General features: G+C 41.5%; 1 protein-coding gene across 7 annotated transcripts in view; it reads left to right on the forward strand.

Moving 5' to 3' along the window:
- LOC131937221 (prestin) overlaps positions 1–20,569 on the forward strand; it is a 45,414-nt gene that overhangs the window by 15,129 nt on the left and 9,716 nt on the right. For 3 of the 7 annotated variants that reach the window (XR_009386176.1, XR_009386175.1, XM_059294467.1), the window contains exons 1-14: positions 2,007–2,538; positions 4,233–4,266; positions 10,673–10,770; positions 10,869–11,079; positions 11,213–11,323; positions 11,531–11,736; positions 12,121–12,285; positions 12,531–12,692; positions 12,793–12,875; positions 13,543–13,690; positions 15,004–15,117; positions 17,003–17,080; positions 17,319–17,414; positions 18,823–18,929. Coding sequence is in view for 5 of the 7 variants with exons in the window: in XM_059294467.1 (XP_059150450.1) it covers positions 2,443–2,538; positions 4,233–4,266; positions 10,673–10,770; positions 10,869–11,079; positions 11,213–11,323; positions 11,531–11,736; positions 12,121–12,285; positions 12,531–12,692; positions 12,793–12,875; positions 13,543–13,690; positions 15,004–15,117; positions 17,003–17,080; positions 17,319–17,414; positions 18,823–18,929 (1,709 nt within the window). In the remaining 2 variants the exon portion in view is untranslated. Of the gene's footprint in view, positions 1–193; positions 260–2,006; positions 2,539–4,232; positions 4,267–10,672; positions 10,771–10,868; positions 11,080–11,212; positions 11,324–11,530; positions 11,737–12,120; positions 12,286–12,530; positions 12,693–12,792; positions 12,876–13,542; positions 13,691–15,003; positions 15,118–17,002; positions 17,081–17,318; positions 17,415–18,822; positions 18,930–20,569 lie in introns of those variants that run through there. The other 4 variants (XM_059294470.1, XM_059294471.1, XM_059294469.1 and 1 more) reach the window with 3 other exon arrangements.

Below are 20,569 nucleotides of genomic sequence, written 5' to 3' on the forward strand. Positions count from 1 at the left end.
CCCCACACTTGACAGTTTTCTGCTGCAAGGAAGACAAAAACAATTTGCCATTTTATAAATGTGAACCTTCGTTTTGCCGGTCTGACATCCGTGTTGACAAACGACAGAGGAGAATGCTGGGAGGGGTGGGTGGGGAGTGTGTCAAACCCCTTATAAAAGGCGAGGGTTTCCCGTGTAGGTCACGTGGCGAGGATGTTTTTCTTGTGAGGATTTACCGCCAGCCGTATGCGGTGTAAGATCAGCTACAGATTGCCTCTAAGTATGGACGCATGTTTTTCTATCACCATTAACGTACTAACTCTGCTCATGTACAACTAACCCAACTACAGCCCAGACTACCACTGTTGTTTCCTTTGGTGTTGGACGGTCCCTTTTAACAAGTTCGTTTAGCATCAGGATTCCAGCCTTCAACTCAGCCCCATTCTTCTAGTGTTGATATGTTAGCCCACTCTCGTGTGTGGGTCAATTAAAAGATGGTAGAGAGTTGGTCCAGTTTCAGCTTGTGCACATAAGGGAGAAATACCTGAGATATGGTCAGTCACGGTTTGTTCGATAAGAAAGGTAAAGGTGCGACATAGTTGACATATTTCTTCAGATACGTAGCTCAGTCCTGATGTCTTGGCTCTACAAATCTACGATTCGCTTTTTTATTTGAATTCTCTGCATGTGTAAACAGTGATTAGATAAGCCCCGAGGAATGTAATCTTGTAATTATCTGAGGAATTAGTCCGTTTTGTAATTAGTGGGACACGGTTCACTCCCCTTCCTTCATCAGCTCTTATCTTGTCATTGATCCACTTCCAAAATGGCCATTTATAACAATAATGTACTTTAGAATTTAGCAAAAATGGCCATTTATAACAATAATGTAGTTTAGAATTTAGCCAAAATGGCCATTTATAACAATAATGTACTTTAGAATTTAACCAAAATGGCCATTTATAATAATAATGTACTTTAGAATTTAGCCAAAATGGCCATTTATAACACGTACCTTAGACAACGTCTTATATTTGGTGGGTCACTATTAAAAATAAGCATTAGCACCAACCCATTCAGTCTAGTCGCGTGGTTATGTCAGACTTGTACTTTGTATACAATAGTGGACTTGTGATTTCACCAGTTTATGATAGACCAGCTCTATGTTGAGTTCTTTTGTTTCTTCACGTTAACCTTTATTTTTAGTATAGTTTATTCATTTAGAGATAACACTAACACCCCGCCACCTCCAATTAGATCGAAAACAATAATAATAACACCCCCCTCCAATTAGATCGAAAACAATCACACCATCCCTCCCCATCCCCCACCCTTACTGGGGATTCATAGCCGATAACAATTTGAAACTACACAAATTTTCCCTGAAAACTTGTCTCAGATTAAATGGGCTCTAGATAATCCTTGTAATCTTAGAGTTAACCTTGGAGCGATGCCACCCCCTCGGCTGTGTTAGACTTGTATAAGACACCCATAGAGAACCCACCTGTGTGGAGCCCCCCGCCCCCCCCCCCCCCCGTGTTAGACTTGCATAAGACACCCGTAGAGAACCCACCTGTATGGAGCGCCCCCCTGTGTTAGACTTGCATAAGACACCCGTAGAGAACCCACCTGTGTGGAGCCCCCCGCCCCCCTGTGTTAGACTTGCATAAGACACCCGTAGAGAACCCACCTGTGTGGAGCCCCCCCCCCCTGTGTTAGACTTGCATAAGACACCCGTAGAGAACCCACCTGTGTGGAGCCCCCCGCCCCCCCCCCCCCCGTGTTAGACTTGCATAAGACACCCGTAGAGAACCCACCTGTGTGGAGCGCCCCCCCCCCCCCTGTGTTAGACTTGTATAAGACACCCATAGAGAATACACCTGTATGGAGCGCCCACCGTGTTAGACTTGTATAAGACACCTGTAGAGAACCCACCTGTGTGGAGCGCCCCCCCCCCCCCGTGTTAGACTTACATAAGACACCCGTAGAGAACCCACCTGTATGGAGCGCCCCCTGTATTAGACTTACATAAGACACCCATAGAGAACCCACCTGTGTGGAGCGCCCCCTGTGTTAGCTACTCACTCACGTGACGCGATCCCCTTGATGAGTGAAACAAATCCCCTCTAGCTGCTGGCAACAAACAAACCACCTTACCTGGTCCTGCATCTAGGTCACCTGGACGGGACTTAGATTGGGCAGGGTGGAGGTATCGACTGGTGTACACAAGATAGTGGCATGTAGATTGGGCAGGGTGGAGGTATCGACTGGTGTACACAAGATAGTGGCATGTGTTTCTTACCGTACTCCTCTTGTCCGACTGCTATCAGAGGGGACTTGTGTCTTAATCTCTGCTAGATATCGATCTCTGTGTTCGATTAGGATATGACTGAAGCAGTCACAGTTAGGATATGACTGAAGCAGTCACAATTAGGATATGACTGAAGCAGTCACAATTAGGATATGACTGAAGCAGTCACTCGACTAGGATCGAGTAATATGACTGGAGCAGTCACCCACACGCCTGTCAAGTGTAGGATTATATATAGAACATCAACTGTAAGTATATACAGTCAATTGACATCAACTTTTACTTCTCTTGGTTTGTGTTAGGTTTTCTTAATGTGCTTACCATCGGCCAAATGTTTTGCACCCATTATCTTAGGATCAATCGATAAGCAGTGATGCATTAAACACACAAAGCTCAAACTTAGGCCATAGTGTGCAGACTTGTAGGTTACTTGTGACTGCCGAATTCTCGATGTGAATGTTATTGTATTGGTTGCTGCACCCTGACCAACAATCCACCCACTCGAAAGCTTGTGATTAAATGTTTAACGACAATGTCGTGTCTTCTATGTGAAGGCTTGCTTGTCCTAACATATTCAGTAGAATGTTAGTCTGGTAACACATCTAACTGGTTATGGGTGACACAATTACACACGCCTATACACATAAGTGGAGTGGTGACACAATTACATGCATGGTTGGTGACTCAATAACTTGTAAACCCTGGGGTTGTGACTCAATAGCCTGTAAACCCTGGGTTGGTGACTCAATAGCCTGTAAACCCTGGGTTGGTGACTCAGTAGCCTGTAAACCCTGGGGTGGTGACTCAGTAGCCTGTAAACCCTGGGTTGGTGACTCAGTAGCCTGTAAACCCTGGGTTGGTGACTCAGTAGCCTGTAAACCCTGGGTTGGTGACTCAATAGCCTGTAAACCCTGGGTTGGTGACTCAGTAGCCTGTAAACCCTGGGTTGGTGACTCAGTAGCCTGTAAACCCTGGGTTGGTGACTCAGTAGCCTGTAAACCCTGGGTTGGTGACTCATTAGCCTGTAAACCCTGGGTTGGTGACTCAGTAGCCTGTAAACCCTGGGTTGGTGACTCAGTAGCCTGTAAACCCTGGGTTGGTGACTCAGTAGCCTGTAAACCCTGGGTTGGTGACTCAGTAGCCTGTAAACCCTGGGTTGGTGACTCAGTAGCCTGTAAACCCTGGGTTGGTGACTCAGTAGCCTGTAAACCCTGGGTTGGTGACTCAGTAGCCTGTAAACCCTGGGTTGGTGACTCAGTAGCCTGTAAACCCTGGGTTGGTGACTCAGTAGCCTGTAAACCCTGGGTTGGTGACTCAGTAGCCTGTAAACCCTGGGTTGGTGACTCAGTAGCCTGTAAACCCTGGGTTGGTGACTCAGTAGCCTGTAAACCCTGGGTTGGTGACTCAGTAGCCTGTAAACCCTGGGTTGGTGACTCAGTAGCCTGTAAACCCTGGGGTGGTGACTCAGTAGCCTGTAAACCCTGGGGTGGTGACTCAGTAGCCTGTAAACCCTGGGTTGGTGACTCAGTAGCCTGTAAACCCTGGGGTGGTGACTCAGTAGCCTGTAAACCCTGGGTTGGTGACTCAGTAGCCTGTAAACCCTGGGTTGGTGACTCAGTAGCCTGTAAACCCTGGGTTGGTGACTCAGTAGCCTGTAAACCCTGGGTTGGTGACTCAGTAGCCTGTAAACCCTGGGGTGGTGACTCAGTAGCCTGTAAACCCTGGGGTGGTGACTCAGTAGCCTGTAAACCCTGGGTTGGTGACTCAGTAGCCTGTAAACCCTGGGGTGGTGACTCAGTAGCCTGTAAACCCTGGGGTGGTGACTCGATAACTTGTAAACCATGAAGTGGTGACCTTCTGCCCCATGTAACGACACCCCCACCGTGTCATATGTCAGCCCAAGGTTTCCCTGGTCGTGTCTAATTGGTCTGGCTTTCTGCAGCCAGCGGTCACGGGATCCAGACGTCTGCCTGAACGTGAGTACTGCTTGACCAGTTGCCACTAGACGTTTGCGATGCTCGTTCATATTTTTGTTCTTAGTTGTGTTTTTTTTCTCCTTGTATTATAATACAAACCAAAGCCGTGGGAGGACTCAAACTTTTCCAACTCAATCTTTGTCGGCACAACTGTACTTGTTTATACTTCACTTCGATAGCACGAAAACTTTTGATGCGACCAAGTACCCAGATTTACACGCACACAAATAGGCTTATTTACACCGGTAACAAAACCCTCACCGCTACACTTTACAATACGATAGGTGTAACAAAACCCTCAACTTTCACGGCTTTCTGGTGTAGTATTGATTTGTTTTTGCTTTTAAACTAATGTTAGCAACTAATAGCTCCAATAGTATCAATGTACTCACTCATGTAGCGCGTTGTGTACTCGTGCTAGCCTGTACACATAGCCTGTACATGTGCTAGTGCTAGCCTGTACGTGTGCTAGTGCTAACCTGTACGTGTGCTAGTGCTAGCCTGTACGTGTGCTAGTGCTAGCCTGTACGTGTGCTAGTGCTAGCCTGTACGTGTGCTATTGCAAACCTGTACACGTGCTAGCCTGTACGTGTGCTAGCCTGTACACGTGCTAGCCTGTACATGTGCTAGTGCTAGCCTGTATACGTGCTAGTGCTAGCCTGTACGTGTGCTAGCCTGTACGTGTGCTAGCCTGTACGTGTGCTAGCCTGTACACGTGCTAGCCTGTACATGTGCTAGTGCTAGCCTGTATACGTGCTAGTGCTAGCCTGTACGTGTGCTAGCCTGTACGTGTGCTAGCCTGTACGTGTGCTAGCCTGTACACGTGCTAGCCTGTACACGTGCTAGTGCTAGCCTGTACATGTGCTAGCCTGTACACGTGCTAGTGCTTGCCTGTACATGTGCTAGCCTGTACGTGTGCTAGCCTGTACGTGTGCTAGCCTGTACGTGTGCTAGCCTGTACGTGTGCTAGCCTGTACGTGTGCTAGCCTGTACGTGTGCTAGCCTGTACGTGTGCTAGCCTGTACGTGTGCTAGTGCTAGCCTGTAAGTGTGCTAGCCTGTACGTGTGCTAGCCTGTACGTGTGCTAGCCTGTACGTGTGCTAGCCTGTACGTGTGCTAGCCTGTACGTGTGCTAGTGCTAGCCTGTAAGTGTGCTAGCCTGTACGTGTGCTAGCCTGTACGTGTGCTAGCCTGTACGTGTGCTAGTGCTAGCCTGTAAGTGTGCTAGCCTGTACGTGTGCTAACCTGTACACGTGCGAGTGCTAGCCTGTACGTGTGCTAGCCTGTACGTGTGCTAGCCTGTACGTGTGCTAGCCTTTTCACGTGCTAGTGCTTGCCTGTAAGTGTGCTAGCCTGTACGTGTGCTAGCCTGTACGTGTGCTAGCCTGTACACGTGCAAGTGCTAGCCTGTACGTGTGCTAGCCTGTACTTGTGCTAGCCTGTACGTGTGCTAGCCTGTACACGTGCTAGTGCTAGCCTGTACGTGTGCTAGCCTGTACGTGTGCTAGCCTGTACACGTGCTAGCCTGTACTTGTGCTAGCCTGTACGTGTGCTAGCCTGTACGTGTGCTAGCCTGTACACGTGCTAGCCTGTACACGTGCTAGCTTGTACACGTGCTAGCCTGTACACGTGCTAGCTTGTACACGTGCTAGCCTGTACACGTGCTAGACTGTACGTGTGCTAGCCTGTACACGCTTCACGTTTCTGTAGATGTGCACTAACAACATCAGGTTGACTGACCTTCTCACAGATCGGGGGGGGGGGGTAAGGGGAGATGAAAGCCTTGTGTACTCTTAGCTCCACCATTGAACGTGTGGTGACCGGGTCACCGTTTATGTCACCAGCTATTTTGGTAAACCGCTGTTGTGCCGTCTGTCTGTGTACACCATAGACCATGTACGGTCAACGTTACAGAGACGATAGTTGGTGTTGTCGAGTGTCAGTCATGGAAAGTTCGTGTGGAATAATTGTGTGTCAATTTGTGATGCATGTCTTGTAGTTGTGGTATAGGGCATAATGTCTTGAGCTAAATGTCAACTGCCCCACTATTGTGTACATGTTTGGATACATACACAATGTCTTGAGCTAAATGTCAACTGCCCCACTATTGTGTACATGTTTGGATACATACACAATGTCTTGAGCTAAATGTCAACTGCCCCACTATTGTGTACATGTTTGGATACATACATAATGTCTTGAGCTAAATGTCAACTGTCCCACCATTGTGTACATGTTTGGATACATACACGTCTTGAGCTAAATGTCAACTGTCCCACTATTGTGTACATGTTTGGATACATACACGTCTTGAGCTAAAGGTCAACTGTCCCACTATTGTGTACATGTTTGGATACATACACGTCTTGAGCTAAATGTCAACTGCCCCACTATTGTGTACATGTTTGGATACATACATAATGTCTTGAGCTAAATGTCAACTGCCCCACTATTGTGTACATGTTTGGATACATACATAATGTCTTGAGCTAAATGTCAACTGCCCCACTATTGTGTACATGTTTGGATACATACACAATGTCTTGAGCTAAATGTCAACTGTCCCACTATTGTGTACATGTTTGGATACATACACAATGTCTTGAGCTAAATGTCAACTGTCCCACTATTGTGTACATGTTTGGATACATACACAGTCTTGAGCTAAATGTCAACTGCCCCACTATTGTGTACATGTTTGGATACATACATAATGTCTTGAGCTAAATGTCAACTGTCCCACTATTGTGTACATGTTTGGATACATACACAATGTCTTGAGCTAAATGTCAACTGTCCCACTATTGTGTACATGTTTGGATACAGACACAATGTCTTGAGCTAAATGTCAACTGTCCCACTATTGTGTACATGTTTGGATACATACACAATGTCTTGAGCTAAATGTCAACTGTCCCACTATTGTGTACATGTTTGGATACATACACGTCTTGAGCTAAATGTCAACTGTCCCACTATTGTGTACATGTTTGGATACAGACACAATGTCTTGAGCTAAATGTCAACTGTCCCACTATTGTGTACATGTTTGGATACATACACGTCTTGAGCTAAATGTCAACTGTCCCACTATTGTGTACATGTTTGGATACATACACGTCTTGAGCTAAATGTCAACTGTCCCACTATTGTGTACATGTTTGGATACATACAAAATGTCTTGAGCTAAATGTCAACTGTCCCACTATTGTGTACATGTTTGGATACATACACAATGTCTTGAGCTAAATGTCAACTGTCCCACTATTGTGTACATGTTTGGATACATACACAATGTCTTGAGCTAAATGTCAACTGCCCCACTATTGTGTACATGTTTGGATACATACACAATGTCTTGAGCTAAATGTCAACTGTCCCACTATTGTGTACATGTTTGGATACAGACACAATGGTAAAAAGGCCAGTATCCTTAAATAAATATAGCTTTTAGGTCACATTAGGCTTTAGGTAACCTAAGGTCAAAGGTGAAATATAAACACCACAAAGTCTTTGTTGTTGTGTGGCCTAAAGACTCAAAAATAAGTTACAAAATAGTGGACCATTATTACAGGATCTGGGCAGTCTAGAATATTATAAGTTCACAGGAGGATTGTGTTGTCCTGTGACCTGTGTTAGATTAATGTCACCTGATTAGTTATAAAGCACACTCACTGAACTAAAGCATTGCTTAGATATATATGATGTAAACATTTTTGTTTTGCTTTGTATCATTAAATCCATAGACGTGTGTATATATATATATATGTATACATATAACACATATGTGTATGCATTTTTGTATGCTTCTATCAATCTGTATTGCTGTATGAAAATATGTGTATATAAAGTGAACACAGTTGTATGATTCTACCCTCTGATGTAATCCTACTACCACCTGAATCACTATGGTCTGGCAGGGAGTAGGACACTCACCCCCCCTCCCCCACTCAGACATTACCACCTGGAGCAATTACACCACCCCTACCCAGCCCAGTTCTGGAGAAGTTGGGGTTAGGGCTAAAGTTAGGGTTAGATGTAGGTTTAGAGTTGGGGTTAGGGCTAAGGTTAGGGTTAGATGTAGGTTTAGAGTTGGGGTTAGGATTGATTTTGGGGTTAGGCTTTTTTAGTATATATAGTTGAGGGGGGGGGGGGGTTATTAACAGGGGTTCATGACTCAGGGTGGGGAGGTAGGGGGGTAAATTGACCTCAGGGGGGGGGGGGTGTAATGTCCTTGCCCCAGTCTCCCTTAGTGTTGAATCATGTATCCTGATGTCTCTGTACAATAAGATGTGCATGGGGCATTAGTTGAGATGGCAGCCCTAAACAATTGAGGTAAACATACCTGGTGATGTGCATGAGGCATTAGTTGAGATGGCAGCCCTAAACAGTTGAGGTAAACATACCTGGTGATGTGCATGGGGCATTAGTTGAGATGTTACTGGCAGCCCTAAACAGTTGAGGTAAACATACCTGGTGATGTGCATGGGGTATTAGTTGAGATGTTACTGGCAGCCCTAAACAGTTGAGGTAAACATACCTGGTGATGTGCATGGGGTATTAGTTGAGATGGCAGCCAATTGAGGTAAACATACCTGGTGATGTGCCCCTGTCACAGGTGAGGGGGGTACTTACTACTAGCACAGCAGCAGATGATGCTGGGCCTGTCACACACTATACAGCACACAATTGAGACATGTTCAACTCATCAATAGAGCTGAACTATCAGCATTGAGCAGGCAATACAGACATGTCCAGGGATAGGCTAATATTATTCAAAAGAAGTAGACCTATTATTATGTTAAGTATTGACATGTTTGTTTTTTATGTTGGTGTGCTTTTAGTTTTACACAACTTGTATTGTTTGATGATTGTCTTTTAAACTTTGAACTTCATTACTAACACATTGATCACATATATTGCGTGTGTAATCATATAAAACAGTTTCCTTTTTAAAACATTGCCCTGCTAACATGGTATAACTAATGTAAGCTGTACTGGGCTCCCTAATACTGTAAAACACTAATAATTGGATTCCCTCTTTTATTACTGTAGAAAACTAACATGGGCATAACTAATAAGCAGAACTAGATACCCTGAAACTTTAAAACACCTAAAACTGTAAAACACTAATAATTGATTTGCCTGTGTTATTGCTGTAAAACTCTAAGGCTTTAAACAACAACAAAGTAGTTACAATTTTCTTATCTTTGTTTTTCATTGTTTTTTTTTTATAAATAAAATGTTATGATATATGTCTATTGTTTGTATTTACCTTGCTCTTGATAGTGGATATAAAAATTGCTTTTAGTCTTTTAAAAATGGCATCTGAAATAGCCTTTTAGTTAATTTTTAAATTGATCACACTTTTTAAAAATCACTTACAAATATTAAATGTTAGCCTTTTAAATGTCTAAAACTAAAATGGAGTTACACTTCCATACTTCTAAATTAAGTCTTAAATCAGAGAACAATTAAGGTTAATAGGTGTGTCAAGCTTGCTTTTTACTTTCTCGTATTCAAAGTATAGAGGAAGTATTAATGGACATACAACAACTTGCTGTATTTCACATAAGAGCTGTAGGTATTACATCACAGAAGAGGCTCTCTTCACAGGATGATCTACTCCCTGTCTCCATTGAATGCAGTGTTTTATTCTACCTTTGTTTAAATCTCTTTGTAATAAACTTAGCCTGTACGTACTCAACACATCCTGCATGTGCTGCAACAGATGTGCTCAATGTGTCAGGCCAGTTATGTGCTTCACTGTTTGTGTATCAAGCTTTCTGAGAGTCATGATGGGAAGTAGACTGAATGGGGGGGGGGGAGAGAATGATGAAGACTCTGTCCCCAGAAGAGATGCCTGGAAGAAACTGCTTTCTGTTAGGTCTTATTTTCAGTAGATCTTGTTATTAGTGGGTGATTGTTTGATGGGGTTTAAGTCTCAGTAGGTCTTAGGTGTGTCCACCTGTCTGGCCAATGTGCTCTAACAGCTTGTGTCCACCTGTCTGGCCAATGTGCTCTAACAGCTTGTGTCCACCTGTCTGGCCAATGTGCTCTAACAGCTTGTGTCTACCTGTCTGGCCAATGTGCTCTAACAGCTTGTGTCCACCTGTCTGGCCAATGTGCTCTAACAGCTTGTGTCTACCTGTCTGGCCAATGTGCTCTAACAACTTGTGTCCACCTGTCTGGCCAATGTGCTCTAACAGCTTGTGTCCACCTGTCTGGCCAATGTGCTCTAACAGCTTGTGTCCACCTGTCTGGCCAATGTGCTCTAACAGCTTGTGTCTACCTGTCTGGCCAATGTGCTCTAACAGCTTGTGTCCACCTGTCTGGCCAATGTGCTCTAACAGCTTGTGTCCACCTGTCTGGCCAATGTGCTCTAACAGCTTGTGTTTTCTGTCAGGGCACCCTGAGGATGGAGAGCCTGGTGAAGCAGAGTCTTTTGTGGATGAGGTCGTGGTCATTGAGAGGCCCATCTACACCCAGAAGGAGTTTGACCAGGTAATCCACTCCGGCTCATCACATTCTCTTAATGATTGTAATTAATGAACCAATTGTGTTTTTGATTTGACATGATCTTGTGTCCATTGAATGGCTAGGGTTTTGAAGGAGGACAGAGACCTAAGCACACCCCACTCACCTACATCAGGTCACAGGTCAGGAAGTGTGAGTGCTCATTTGCGTGTGTCCGCAGATCTGTTGCTCACAAGTTGCCATTCCTGGCCATCATGAGAGATTATAATTTCAAGACGGATCTAATAGCAGATGCCATAGCTGGATTAACTGTGGGCATCATGCACATCCCTCAAGGTAACTTGTTCCCCCTCCTATGTTGGGTTCACACAAAACATATACCATCTTGTTGGTTGTATTTTAGTAGGCTAATGGATAATTTACAAAAGTTACATGCATATGTTGTAACCCTGAAACCATGTTCTCGTAGGTATGGCCTATGGTCAGTTGTCCACGCTGCCACCAGTATTTGGACTCTATGTGTCCTTCTTCCCAGTGATACTTTATTTTTTCTTCGGCTCTTCCAAACATGTTTCTATTGGTGAGTAGTTAAATGGATGGCAAGTTTTTGTGTTTAAAACATTGGTGAGTAGTTAAATGGATGATGTAGCTGGTAGAAAGATGAATACCTGAGCTGATGATGTGTGGATATAGGGATGTTCATTTTTATCTGGCTGTTGTGTTTGGTTCAGATGTTTCAGAGAGAGACACGCAACATTTGTCTAAAACTGTTCCCCTCACTACACAGGTACATTTGCTGTAGTGTCTCTGATGGTTGGTTCAACAGTTGATAAAGGGATGAAGGCGCGTAGCTTGGTCCCCGAGGTCTACAACAAAACTATAGACGCTGGTGGTGGGAACATGACTTATGAGCTGTCTGATAATTCAGAGGAAATTCTCAATGTCAAACTGATGTTGGCGATGTCAGTCACCTTTGCTGTGGGTGTACTTCAGGTAAACAGTTGGGTGTAGTATGTAGGTGTAGTGTAGGTAAACAAATGTAGTTGTACAGTATATAGGTGTACTTCAGGTAAAAAGTTGGGTGTAGTATGTAGGTGTACTGTAGGTAAACAGTTGGGTGCTGCATGTAGGTGTACTGTAGGTAAACAGTTAGGTGCTGCATGTAGGTGTACTGTAGGTAAACAGTTGGGTGCTGTATGTAGGTGTAGTGTAGGTAAACAGTTGGGCGCTGTATGTAGGTGTAGTGCAGGTAAACAGTTGGGTGCTGTATGTAGGTGTACTGTAGCTAAACAATTGTAGTAGTGTAGTATGTAAGTGTAGTGTAGGTAAACAGTTGGGTGCAGTATGTAGGCGTATTTAAAAAGCTTATGTTTTCAGATTCTGCTGGGAGTGTTTCGCCTGGGTTTCCTGACAGTTTATCTGTCTGACCCTCTGATCAGTGGCTTTACAACAGGGGCAGCCATCCATGTCTTCACCAGCCAGATCAAACACATCTTTGGCATCTCCACTGGGAGGTACAGCGGAGCCTTCAAGCTGGTCTATGTGAGTCCTCATCTAACTCTTTCTCATATTTCCTGGTTTCTATGGGGGGCTCAGTATTGTTACTACAGGGGGCATTACTGCTAGTGCTGGGGAGATAACTGCTGTTGCACAAGGGGAACTAAATGTTATTTTAAGTTCCTATTCTATAGGAAATGGCCACTGTAACAGTTGCCTGATCTGGGAGCTGTATTTACTCCTGATGTTAATTAAGGCTCCTCTAACAGCCTGTATTACCTACCTTCCAGACCTACTACGACATCTTTAAAAACCTGCCCGACACAAATGCAGTGACTTTCATTGCTTCTATTGTGTGCATGATTCTGCTGTGGGTGGTCAAGGAATACATCAATGGCAACCCCAAGATCAAGCCCAAGCTCAAGATGCCAATTCCAACTGAACTCATTGTTGTGAGTGCCTCATATGTTTTTTCCAATAGCTTTTAGTACAGCCATGTTGTGAAATGATTGCCACCAGTTGGATCCTAACTCTTGCCATCTCCCCATTCAGGTTGCGCTAGGGACTGTGATATCTTACTTTGTTAAGCTTGAGGAAACTTATAAAGTGAAAACTGTTGGGGATATACCTGTAGGGTAAGTTGTTTTTTCTTTGAAACAAACTGCTGTTGGACATGAAATAGTTTTACTACCAAAACAACAGGCATTTCCTTGAAATAAAGAAACATTTTTAATGTTTACATTTTCTTTACTAATAGTGGCCTCCTTAGATTTCATCCTTCCCTGTTATGGCAAGGCAGACAAATCTCACTTTGATGTAACAGAGTAGTTTCCCTTAAACCTGAATAAGTTTTTTCAACCTCATGAAAGAACTGTTAAAAGGAATGAAAATGTTTTTTATAATGAAATCATTATAGGCTGTTTTATAGATTACATTTTTAAACTAATAAAAAATGGCTCAAAATGCTTTCATACAACTATTGCGCTGCTAACGGAAATTAATTGGATTTAAAAAAAGATTAATTCAGGTTATTCTAAAATAGGCCATTATACTGTTTTAATTTTCTGAACCATGTCAAGTGTCCATATGGCAGGTTTTTTAAAATGTAAGTTTACCTTGATCCTCAGCCATCTTTTGTGAGCTTGATCTGTTCTACTGATAGAAAAACTTGACCAAACTAACCAACACTGACATAGAAAGTTTATCTTGATCCTAAGTCATCTTTTGTGAGCTTGATCTGTTCTACTGGTAGAAAAACTTGATCAAACTAACCAGCACTGACATATAAAGTTTATCTTTCAGAATTCCAGCTCCCAACCTGAATGCTTTCACCTGCCTGTCAGAAGTGATAGCTGACTCTATAGCCATCGCCATTGTGTCATTTGCCATCTCAGTTTCCATGGCCAAGATCTTTGCTAAAAAACATGACTACGCTGTAGACTCTAACCAGGTCTGTTGTGTTGTATGATAGTAACTCACTGTATGCTCATATCTATGTGTGCTGATATAGCCCTAATTTGTTCATTTAAACTGTTCAATGAAAATAAGATGTTTTTGATCCGACCAATGAAAAAAATGTATTTGAACTGACCAATAATAAAACAAATATTAAAAAACCTCTACAGCAACAATCTTTTAAATGCACTGAAAATAAGAAAATAAAACTAATTTGTTTTCTTTCATAAAAGCTGTTGTGGCTAAAATATGTAAAAGATCTCATGAGCGACCAAAGCTTTTATGAAAGAAAGCAGATTAGTTTTATTTTCTATTTTCAATGCATTTAAAAGTTTGTTGTTATAGTTTTTTTAATATTTGTTTTATTTCCTACTTTTTAGTAATTCCTTAATTTATGAAGTCAACATGACTAAAAATATTTGCTTTAAAACACCATTATCTGCCCCATTTTTAACAGACCACAATAAGTTCTTGTTTACCTCCCCTTTATAATAGCCTTCACTAGAGCGACCGGCTCTAAGATTTTAAACATTCTGGTGAACCACAGCTAGTTATCTCCCCTTCTTTTATTGAATATAGTAATCTAACTAGTTATTTAATTTTGTTATCTCCCCTTAATTTCAAAACGTTTAATTCGTTTTTAATGACTAATTAAAAATGAAATAAATTTTTAAAAAGCTAGCCTTGCATTTTCATCGGAGTGGAACATATTTGAAAAGTTTGAACAAAATTGCTCCATTAGAAGTGGAGTTACATTTCGAACTAAATAAAAGCTTGTAAAAAAAGAAAAATATTTGAACTGACCAAAGAAAAAAAAATGTATTTGAACTGACCAGTGAAAAAAATGTATTTGAACTGACCAGTGAAAAAAATATATTTGAGCTGACCAGTGAAAAAAATGTATTTGAACTGACCAGTGAAAAAAATGTATTTGAGCTGACCAGTGAAAAAAATGTATTTGAACTGACCAGTGAAAAAAATGTTTTGAGCTGACCAGTGAAAAAACTGTATTTGAACTGACCAGTGAAAAAAATGTATTTGAGCTGACCAGTGAAAAAAATGTATTTGAACTGACCAGTGAAAAAAATGTTTTGAGCTGACGAGTGAAAAAACTGTATTTGAACTGACGAGTGAAAAAACTGTATTTGAACTGACCAGTGAAAAAAATGTATTTGAGCTGACCAGTGAAAAAAATGTATTTGAGCTGACCAGTGAAAAAAATGTATTTGAGCTGACCAGTGAAAAAAATGTATTTGAGCTGACCAGTGAAAAAAATGTATTTGAGCTGACCATCTAAAACTTGTGCAGGAACTCCTGGCCTATGGGACCTGCAATGTTGTCTCCTCCTTCTTCTCATCATTTGTGTCCACTGTGTCGCTGTCCAGGAGTTTGGTGCAGGAGAATGTTGGTGGGAGAACTCAGGTATGTTGGTCACTTGCTGACCTTTTGACCTTAAACTCAGGTATGTTGGTCAGTTGCTGACCTTTTGACCTTAAACTCAGTTATGTTGGTCAGTTGCTGACCTTTTGACCTTAAACTCAGGTATGTTGGTCAGTTGCTGACCTTTTGACCTTAAACTCAGTTATGTTGGTCAGTTGCTGACCTTTTGACCTTAAACACAGGTATGTTGGTCAGTTGCTGACCTTTTGACCTTAAACTTAGTTATGTTGGTCAGTTGCTGACCTTTTGACCTTGAACTTAGTTATGTTGGTCAGTTGCTGACCTTTTGACCTTGAACTCGGGTATGTTGGTCAGTTGCTGACCTTAATACAGTCACCAAATGACCATGACAGTTACCAAATGACCATGACAGTCACCAAATGACCATGACAGTCACCAAATGACAATGACAGTTACCAAATGACAATGACAGTTACCAAATGACAATGACAGTCACCAAATGACAATGACAGTTACCAAATGACAATGACAGTCACCAAATGACAATGACAGTCACCAAATGACAATGACAGTCACCAAATGACAATGACAGTTACCAAATGACAATGACAGTCACCAAATGACAATGACAGTCACCAAATGACAATGACAGTCACCAAATGACCATGACAGTTACCAAATGACCATGACAGTCACCAAATGACCATGACAGTCACCAAATGACCATGACAGTCACCAAATGACCATGACAGTCACCAAATGACCATCACAGTCACCAAATGACCATGACAGTCACCAAATGACCATGACAGTTACCAAATGACAATGACAGTTACCAAATGACAATGACAGTTACCAAATGACAATGACAGTTACCAAATGACAATGACAGTTACCAAATGACCATGACAGTCACCAAATGACCATGACAGTCACCAAATGACCATGACAGTTACCAAATGACAATGACAGTTACCAAATGACAATGACAGTCACCAAATGACAATGACAGTTACCAAATGACAATGACAGTTACCAAATGACAATGACAGTCACCAAATGACCATGACAGTCACCAAATGACCATGACAGTCACCAAATGACCATGACAGTTACCAAATGACCATGACAGTCACCAAATGACCATGACAGTCACCAAATGACAATGACAGTTACCAAATGACCATGACAGTTACCAAATGACCATGACAGTCACCAAATGACCATGACAGTCACCAAATGACCATGACAGTCACCAAATGACCATCACAGTCACCAAATGACCATGACAGTCACCAAATGACCATGACAGTCACCAAATGACCATCACAGTCACCAAATGACCATGACAGTCACCAAATGACCATGACAGTTACCAAATGACCATGACAGTTACCAGATGACAATGACAGTCACCAAATGACAATGACAGTTACCAAATGACAATGACAGTTACCAAATGACAATGACAGTCACCAAATGACAATGACAGTCACCAAATGACAATGACAGTCACCAAATGACAATGACAGTTACCAAATGACCATGACAGTCACCAAATGACCATGACAGTCACCAAATGACCATGACAGTCACCAAATGACCATCACAGTCACCAAATGACCATGACAGTCACCAAATGACCATGACAGTCACCAAATGACCATCACAGTCACCAAATGACCATCACAGTCACCAAATGACCATGACAGTCACCAAATGACCATGACAGTCACCAAATGAACATATAGCACATAAAATGATTATGTTAGTCACCAAATGACCAAAGAGCAGATGAAATGACCATTGTGCACATGAAATGACCATATAGCACATGAAATGACCATATAGCAGATGAAATGACCATATAGCAGATGAAATGACCATGTTGATGTCTGTTGTACAGGTGACTGGGCTGGTGTCCAGTGCTTTGCTGTTGGTTGTCCTGCTGGTAATTGGCCCGTACTTTAAAACTTTGCCCAATGTGAGTTATTGTTGCACTTCTAGTTGATAGAAAACCTTCAATGTGAGTTACTGTTGCACTTCTAGTTGATTGAAAACCTTCAAATTTGATATCTACTTATGTAGGTTGAAATCAATCATTGAATTAAATAACATTATCAATTTAAATTAAATGTAATCAATCATAATGTTTCATTATTTTATCATGTTTTTTGACATGTAATTAAGTGTTATATCATATACTGTGACATGTGTTTCAGTGTGTTTTAGCCTCCATTATTCTGGTGGCACTCAAGGGTATGTTCATGCAGTTCCTGGAACTGAAGACTCTCTGGGGAATCTCTATGATAGATTTTGTAAGTAGCTCATTGTGCATATTTCATTCTAAATCATTTGTTTTAATGTACACTATATGCTTGTAAAACCTTATGTGTTTTACTGTAAACTATTAGCTTGTAAAACATTGTCATGTGTTTCTGTACACTATATGCTTCTAAAACCTTATGTGTTTTACTGTACACTGTATGCTTGTAAAACATTGTCATGTGTTTTACTGTACACTATTTGCTTGTAAAACCTTATGTGTTTTACTGTACACTATTTGCTTGTAAAACCTTATGTGTTTTACTGTACACTATTTGCTTGTAAATCCTTATGTGTTTTACTGTACACTATATGCTTGTAAAACCATATGTGTTTTACTGTACACTATATGCTTGTAAAACCTAATGTGTTTTATTGTTCACTATATGCTTGTAAAACCATATATTTTACTGTACACTATATGCTTGTAAAACCTTATATTTTACTGTACACTATATGCTTGTAAAACTTTATATTTTACTGTACACTATATGCTTGTAAAACCTTATATTTTACTGTACACTATATGCTTGTAAAACCTTATGTGTTTTACTGTATACTATATGCTTGTAAAACGTTATGTGTTTTACTGTAGACTATATGCTTGTAAAACCTTATGTGTTTTACTGTAGACTATATGCTTGTAAAACCTTATGTGTTTTACTGTAGACTGTATGCTTGTAAAACCTTATGTGTTTTACTGTAGACTATATGCTTGTAAAACCTTATATTTTACTGTACACTATATGACTGTAAAACCTTATATGTTTTACTGTACACTGTATGCTTGTAAAACCTTATATTTTACTGTACACTATATGCTTGTAAAACCTTATGTTTTTTACTGTACACTGTATGCTTGTAAAACCTTATGTGTTTTACTGTACACTATATGCTTGTAAAACCTTATGTGTTTTACTGTACACTATATGCTTGTAAAACCTTATGTGTTTTACTGTACACTGTATGCTTGTAAAACCTTATGTGTTGTACTGTAGACTATATGCTTGTAAAACCTTAAGTGTTTTACTGTACACTATATGCCTGTAAAACCTTATGTTTTACTGTACACTGTATGCTTGTAAAACCTTATATTTTACTGTACACTGTATGCTTGTAAAACCTTATGTTTTTTACTGTACACTGTATGCTTGTAAAACCTTATGTGTTTTACTGCACACTATATGCTTGTAAAACCTTATGTGTTTTACTGTACACTGTATGCTTGTAAAACCTTATATTTTACTGTACACAGTATGCTTGTAAAACCTTATATTTTACTGTAGACTATATGCTTGTAAAACCTTATGTGTTTTACTGTACACTATATGCTTGTAAAACCTTATGTGTTTTACTGTACACTATATGCTTGTAAAACCTTATGTGTTTTACTTGAGACAGGCCACCTGGCTGATCACATTTTGCGCAACAGTTTTTCTTGATGTTGATCTGGGTTTGCTTGTTGGTGTGGTGTTTGCCCTCTTGACCGTCATCATGAAATCTCAAAGGTCAGTCTGCTATTGGTCAGTATGGTCTCCACAGTCTAGGAGTGGTGAACCAATTATATTCTATCCTACTCCTTAGCCCAACATAATGGCCTGATATCCCAGTCCTTAACCCAACATAATGACCTGATATCCCAGTCCTTAACCCAACATAATGGTCTGATATCTACACTAACCCCAGTCCTTAACCCAACATAATGGCCTGATATCTACACTAACCCCAGTCCTTAACCCAACATAATGACCTGATATCTAGACTTACCCCAGTCCTTAGCCCAACATAATGGCCTGATATCTACACTAACCCCAGTCCTTAACCCAACATAATGACCTGATATCTACACTAACCCCAGTCCTTAGCCCAACATAATGGCCTGATATCTACACTAACCCCAGTCCTTAACCCAACATAATGACCTGATATCTACACTAACCCCAGTCCTTAACCCAACATAATGACCTGATATCTAGACTTACCCCAGTCCTTAACCCAACATAATGACCTGATATCTACACTAACCCCAGTCCTTAACCCAACATAATGGCCTGATATCTAGACTTACCCCAGTCCTTAACCCAACATAATGGCCTGATATCTAGACTTACCCCAGTCCTTAGCCCAACATAATGACCTGATATCTACACTAACCCCAGTCCTTAACCCAACATAATGGCCTGATATCTACACTAACCCCAGTCCTTAGCCCAACATAATGGCCTGATATCTACACTAACCCCAGTCCTTAGCCCAACATAATGGCCTGATATCTACACTAACCCCAGTCCTTAGCCCAACATAATGACCTGATATCTAGACTTACCCCAGTCCTTAACCCAACATAATGGCCTGATATCTACACTAACCCCAGTCCTTAACCCAACATAATGGCCTGATATCTACACTTACCCCAGTCCTTAGCCCAACATAATGGCCTGATATCTACACTAACCCCAGTCCTTAGCCCAACATAATGGCCTGATATCTACACTAACCCCAGTCCTTAACCCAACATAATGGCCTGATATCTACACTAACCCCAGTCCTTAACCCAACATAATGACCTGATATCTACACTAACCCCAGTCCTTAACCCAACATAATGACCTGATATCTACACTAACCCCAGTCCTTAGCCCAACATAATGGCCTGATATCCCAGTCCTTAACCCAACATAATGGCCTGATATCTACACTAACCCCAGTCCTTAACCCAACATAATGACCTGATATCTACACTAACCCCAGTCCTTAACCCAACATAATGACCTGATATCTACACTAACCCCAGTCCTTAGCCCAACATAATGACCTGATATCCCAGTCCTTAACCCAACATAATGGCCTGATATGTACACTAACCCCAGTCCTTAACCCAACATAATGGCCTGATATCTACACTAACCCCAGTCCTTAACCCAACATAATGACCTGATATCCCAGTCCTTAACCCAACATAATGACCTGATATCTACACTAACCCCAGTCCTTAACCCAACATAATGACCTGATATCTACACTAACCCCAGTCCTTAACCCAACATAATGGCCTGATATCCCAGTCCTTAACCCAACATAATGGCCTGATATGTACACTAACCCCAGTCCTTAACCCAACATAATGGCCTGATATCTACACTAACCC

Source organism: Physella acuta, unplaced genomic scaffold, assembly GCF_028476545.2.
Source record: "Physella acuta isolate Inbredline_101_S28 unplaced genomic scaffold, ASM2847654v3 ptg000204l, whole genome shotgun sequence".
In the NCBI taxonomy this organism is placed as follows: domain Eukaryota; kingdom Metazoa; phylum Mollusca; class Gastropoda; family Physidae; genus Physella; species Physella acuta.